The sequence below is a fragment of the Nematolebias whitei genome, unplaced genomic scaffold, assembly GCF_014905685.2.
Source record: "Nematolebias whitei isolate Nwh7 unplaced genomic scaffold, NemWhi1 Nwh_scaf_327, whole genome shotgun sequence".
Taxonomy (NCBI): domain Eukaryota; kingdom Metazoa; phylum Chordata; class Actinopteri; order Cyprinodontiformes; family Rivulidae; genus Nematolebias; species Nematolebias whitei.
Genome location: NW_023618872.1, coordinates 32 through 6458, shown reverse-complemented (window position 1 = coordinate 6458; position 6427 = coordinate 32). Strand labels below are relative to the sequence as shown.

The window sequence follows — 6427 nt, the reverse complement described above, 5'->3', positions numbered from 1 at the left end:
ACCAGGAGGAGGAGGAGGAGGAGGAGGAGGAGGGTCACCAGGAGGAGGAGGGTCACCAGGAGGAGGAGGAGGACTCTGATGAGGTGCTAGCAGGTTTAAAAAGGTAAAACTGAAATAATCAAATTACTAAAATAAAGTGAAAAAGAAAAAGTTAAAACACAAAAACGTGAAACTAAAACTGTTTGTTTGTTTCAGGATGAACTTCTGGACGTTTCCAAACCTGACTCCTCACACAAACTTTTATTTTGAAATCTGAAACAACTTCCTGTCTGCTGGACGTCTCATTTGAAGAGTTCTGGTTTGATCCATGAAGACAATTTAAAGTCCAGCACCAAGAAGAAAGCTGTGACATCATCACCGCCATGATGGATGATGACTGGACCTTCATCATGAAGAGCCTGAACTGTTAAAACAACATCTGGTTCTCTGAGGGAGGAAGGAGTCGCAGACCTGCGGGTCAAAGCTCACAAAAGGTCAGAGGTCATGGCCGGTAAAAGGTTACAGCATTGACCTGGGGTCAAAGGTCACAGTGTTGATCTGGGGCCAAAGGTCAAGGTGCTGACTCGAGATCAAATGTCATGGCACTGACCTCAGGTCAAAGGTCAAGGTGCTGACCCGAGGTCAAATGTCACAGTGCCGCCCAGCAGGTCAAAGGTCACGGCGCTGACCTGCTCGTCCTCATGTTTGCATCTTTTGTGTTTGTGATTCTTTCTGTTCTACCAAACAGAGCAGAGACTGGTTTCCATCCTCTCCACCCTGGACCGGGTCTGGACTCGCCACAGGGACCTCTGGTGTCGATGCAGGTCCAGGAGCTTCATGATGAGTTCTTCAGGACCTTCCACTCAGTCTGGTGGATCAGAGAAAATCCAGGGTGAAGTCCATCTTTAAGAGTATTAAAATATTTGAATCATTAAGATTAAAAATAATCTGATGTTCCTGGAAACTCCTGACTGCAGCTGTACAGGACCAGAACCATGACCCGGTCACCAACCAATGGGTCCTGGATGTCCCCTAAGGTCCTGATTTTCTCCCTCTGACCTTTGGTCCAGAACCCAGTTGAAGACAAACGAGCCAACACGTTGGTTCTGATGAGATTCATTAATCAAAAGGTTCTGACAGGAAAGCGTTTTACAGCAGCAGCCGACAGGAAACGGGCTCAACTGGACCTGAGAACCAGAAAAACCAGACAAACCAACTAAAACCTTCCAGAACCAAATCTAAAGGAGTTCTGTGTGAAATCTGTCAGACCCGGTCCAAACCAGCCGTGGCGCTGCTCACATGTTCTGACAGACTTGGGTCCAGTAAAAACTGTTCTGGTTCCGTCCTGTCAGAACTCCTGAAGGTAAAACCTGTTCAGAGGCAGCAGGCGTGGGGCCGTAGCAGCAAGGGGTCTACCACGCTGTTCTGCAGGGGCAGGTCCACGGAGAAGTCGGTGGGCGGAGCCTGGAGGCGCTGGCGGGGCGGTCGGCCCCCCCTGTAAGGGACGGGCAGCTCCGAGTGATGAGCAGGAAGAGGAGAGCAGAAGAAGAACGGATGAAGAAGAGCCTGGAAGAGAGCAGAAGACTTTTATTTTCAACCATGAACATTTGAAGCATTTTGTCTTCATGTCCCAGAATGAGAGACCGTCCTCAGAGCAAACACGTCCCTGCAGGTACGACCAGGCCCTGCTGGACTCAGGGCGTCACGGTGGTTACAGCGGTCATTTCTAACCACAACCCGAACCGGTCCGGATTAGGACCGGTCCATATTAATGTGATGAACGTGCGGGCCGGGTCGGTCTCGGGCTTTGATGCAGCGTCACGACTCAAACAGCACAAATTAAACTAAATAAGAAACGCACGATATGAAGTTGTGTAAATGTCCAGGAGGCGGCGGCACGTTTATATGTTGAGGATGGAAATAAAACAGAGTGCAGAAGTTAATCAGACAAGAGAGCAGCGCTGGCGGCGCAGTGCGCAGCAGCATGAGCAGCAGCAGCAGCATGAGAAGCAGCAGCATGAGAAGCAGCATGAGAAGCAGCAGCAGCAGCATGAGCAGCAGCATGAGAAGCAGCAGCAGCATGAGAAGCAGCATGAGCAGCAGCAGCAGCAGCAGCATGAGAAGCAGCAGCATGAAAAGCAGCAGCAGCAGCATGAGCAGCAGCATGAGCAGCATGAGAAGCAGCAGCAGCATGAGCAGCAGCAGCAGCATGAGCAGCAGCATGAGCAGCATGAGAAGCAGCAGCATGAAAAGCAGCAGCATGAGCAGCATGAGAAGCAGCAGCAGCATGAGCAGCAGCAGCAGCATGAGCAGCAGCAAGTTTTCAGCGCTGCTAGCTGCACAGAGCAGGCCTGCTCTCACAGCTGCTGCAGTGGACGCCGTGTTGTTCTTGACAAACAGGTAAGCAGAACAACAACTTGTTGACAGATTTTAAATATATTCCTCATTTAGTATTTATGTCACTTGGGTCTAATCCAGATTAATTCGCAGGTTCACAGCTGAAGGAACGAGGCTGTGGCTGATCACATGACGACCAAACTGAGCAGCTGTACATGTTTCATTTTTATTTTGTTCATGTCTCAAAAATTCTTATCAATATATTTTTGATCAATGTTATTGTTCTTTATCACTCGTGTTATTGTTGCCATTCAAGTTTGTGCAATATTCGTTTCCAACTACCGTTTTTCTTCCATCCATCATCTTTACCCTCCGTCTGTTACTTGTTATAGATACTTTATGAAAGTATTATCATTAGTATTGTTGTAGAATGTAAACCGTCAGTTTATTTTCACGCACACCAGTTTTACTCTGGACTTTAGTGCAGGTTAAATCGCTCCGTCATCAGCGACAGCATGACTCAGCTTAATTTTCCACAACTTTCTTTTACATCTAAATTTAAATAACCTTGTTCTGTATTTTTCCAAATAATTTCACTCTGAAAAATATTTTTGTTCATCTGTGTACGTGCCGATCTTTAGAGATGATTTTTTAGGCCATTAGTTTTGTTGGTTAATATCCATTTGGTGACTTGGTGTTATATTATATATAATATTGGTGACCATTTGGTGACTTGTTAATAAAAATAACTCTGATATCTTCTTTTCTTGACGTTTTTAAACTATCGTGTCAAACTGATTTGCTTTCAAAAGCACTAAAAGTTAATTATAAGAAAAGTTGTGTTTTGGGTTCGGTCCTCTAATTACGTTAATCCGTTGGATCCAGAGCTCAGGAATAAAAAACTACGGCTCGGTCCAGACCGGATTTAATAGGCCTGACCTCTGAGTCCAGCAGGGGTCATCAGAACCCAAGTCAGTAAAATCCTTGAAACAGAATCAGATGAGTCCAGTCCTTCAGAACTGGGTCCACTTCCTGTGTCCTACCTGCCGGGCAGAGCAGCGCTGTTTGGACCGGTACACCAGGAACTGGTAGAGCAGGTCGAGGGCCTGAGGGGACGTGTCGGGGACGATCTCCTCCAATGGGATGGCTGGATTCTCCTTAAAGGTGATTTTATTGTAGTCAGGCAGCTCCACGATCTCCTGCAGACAGAGAGGACATCTTCACAGAGCTGTCCAACACCCCAGAGACAACCCTTGTCCTCATGTCTCCAGTCTTTATTCTCTTAGTCCACATTTACGGTTTTACTTTAAGATTCAAATAAAATGAACCAGAAGGATCGTCCGAGCTCCATGAAGTCAAATCCAGGACGGCGGACCTCAAGGATGAGTTCTGGTTCCTAGTGGTTTTCTATTTTTAAGTGCAGAACCTTCTGCTGTCAGGTTCTGATCCAGTATCATAAAATTAAAACTGTTAGAACAACATTAAAACCCCAAGACCTCCTCCAGAATGCCAACAAAATCCAGACACCTTATCTGGACACTCCAGTACTTTTCTGGAACCTCACTGGACCTCCTGCTGTAGACCTCCCACCCCGCACACACAGGTTCAAACCTCCTCCGAGTCATTTGGGACAAGGTGATCCCTGATGCCTGACTCAGATGCACCTGGACTTCTGTGATTCTTCAAAGATCTCCAGGTTCTTTTGATTCAACCTGCTGACTTGTCTCACCTGGGGAACCCCTGACCCGACCCACAACCTTCTTGGGGGGGGGGGTTATATCCTCCAGCTCTGGGAGGACATCTGGATCTCTCAGGAGGAGTTGGAGAGGCTTTTTGGGGATAAGGAGGTCTGAGTTTCACCTCATGGACCTGTGGCCTCCCGGCTCTGACCCAGACACCAAAGATTCTGCCCAACAGGATCTTCATGAAGTTCAGTTTTCTGGGTTTCCATAATGTTTAGGTGAGCAGCTTGGAGCAGGTCTGGTCTGAAGACCTCCTCAGAACATTAAACGTGTTACATTCATGTCAAAGTTAAGTCAGGTCCTGTGGACCTGGATTATCGAGCAGCGTCGGGACGTGCTACACTCGGTTTGCGTCTTACAGGCCAGCTGTCCTGCGTCGGCGTTCCCAGCACTCGGAGGACGCAGCAGAGCTGCTCGATGTCGTTTTCTCCAGGAAACAGAGGAGACGAGTTCAGCAGCTCTCCGAAAACACACCCCACAGCCCTGAAACAGAGACAGCACGTCCTGAGGAAGGCGGACATCCACCTGCACCAGGTATCATCACCTGACAGGGCGGAGCCAAACAGTCCGCTCTGTCGAGAGGACTGACTCCACCTTGTTACACCCAAACAACAACAACAACAACAACAAGTCTCAAATCTCGTGTAAACAACAATAAGCACACGGTGAGCCGTGCAGTGTTGTGGTTTTGTGTTTTTGTACCACAGGTCGACTCCCTCGTCGTACCTTCGGGCTCCGTACAGCAGCTCGGGAGCTCGGTACCACCTGAAGGCACAGCAAGGGTCACCTTGTTTTACTGGAGTACTACAATCAGGGTGAACGTATGAAAAATGTTCTTTTGGTCATTGGCTGAAAAAAATGATGATAGTTTTTATTACTTAAAGCCAAAAAATGGTTTTATTCAATTTTAATTTTATTCACAAAACAAAGCAGCTCATGGACCGTTCAGTATTTATGTGACTCCAACATTTGTCTGCATCACAGGATAAAAGGGGCGGAGCTTTGGCTCACCTGGTGGCTACCTGGTGGCTGTACAGCCTCTCGCCATGATCGCTGAACAGCCGGGCCAGACCGAAGTCTGCGATCTTCAGGTGACCCGAGGAGCTGATGAGGAGGTTTGCTGGTTTCAGGTCCTACACACACACACACACACATACACACACACACACACACACACAAGAATCAAAGTTCACATGAACGGAGTGGTGCGTCTCCGTGGAAACACCTAAAGGTTGCAGACTCCTGGCTTAGATGATCACAGAGGAGGTTCTGAGTCCCTGCAGGACTTCAGAGGTTCTGATCAGTATTTCTGTCTCGGACTCACCCGGTGCATGATGTTGTTGTGATGCAGGAAGGCCACGCCCTTCAGCAGCATCATCATGTACCCTTTCACCTGAGCTGGGGTCAAAGGTCGCCGGTGGTTCCTGATGACCTCAGAGAGGTCAGACAGCATGAAGTCAAAGACGAGGACGAAGCCCGTTCCGTGAGAGAAGACTTCCTTCAGCTTCACCACCTGAGGAGTTCAGACCAAGAGTTAAGGCTCCAGTATACTGTCGCGTACATCCATACGCAGAGGTACGCACGTGCGCACGCAGAGGTACGCACGTACGCAGAGGTACGTACGCAGAGGTACGTACCTCTGCATGCGCACGTGCGTACCTTCTGTGCAAAGCTCACATTTTTACAACCGCATACGTGTACGCGGTGTCGCACAATAAACTGCCAGCGACGGACTGTTTTGTTTGCGACACCAATGTATTAAATTCTTCTTCTTCATCTCTGATCTGGTCTTTTCTTTAGTTTGTTGCCAAGAGGCAGTGATCTCTTCCTCCTCCGTTGATGTCATGACTGAAATGGTGAGAAATGGAGGAATTTGTCACGAGCCAATTAAACTCAGGTCCAGCGTGGCTGCGGGTCTGGAGAGTTCCTGGTGTGCTGGTCTGATGTGTGGGCTGCAGGGCCAGCGCTCTCCTTTTTAAAATTATTTAGATATTTTTATTAACAACATATAAACACAGAACACCGCTGTGACTGAGGCTGCCAGCGCTCGCTTTTTTATCTTTTTTCCAACCTGTCAATCAATCCAGTAGGCGTGTCAGAAAATGACCAATCGGCGACCTCAATTTGTCCCGAAGGTAAACGCCCCTCGTCTGCAGAGCTGCTCTGCAGCTGCTCGGGGAGAACGCTGGAGTATCACGTCTGAACCCTCTGCGTACAGTACACGCGTACGCTGCAGTGTACTGGAGCCTTTAGGGTTCATATGCTCTACAAGCCGGTGTTCATGCCGCAGTGATCCTGTTCCTCTTTACTGTGTAAACGCTGAGTCAGCGTTCCTGCTTCAGTGATCCTAATTCTCTTTACTGTGCAAA

The 6427-nt window shown here is 48.1% G+C and overlaps 1 protein-coding gene across 1 annotated transcript; it reads right to left on the bottom strand.

Moving 5' to 3' along the window:
* Window positions 1-1353: 1353 nt before the first annotated feature.
* LOC119429289 (cyclin-dependent kinase 20-like) lies at window positions 1354-5526 on the bottom strand. The gene is made up of 6 exons (XM_037696947.1): window positions 5383-5526; window positions 5070-5191; window positions 4761-4823; window positions 4418-4541; window positions 3360-3515; window positions 1354-1545 (listed from the first exon to the last, which is right to left on the bottom strand). The coding sequence occupies exons 1-6, from the start codon at window positions 5509-5511 to the stop codon at window positions 1354-1356; spliced, it is 786 nt and encodes a 261-aa protein (XP_037552875.1). The 5' UTR covers window positions 5512-5526.
* Window positions 5527-6427: the final 901 nt, after the last annotated feature.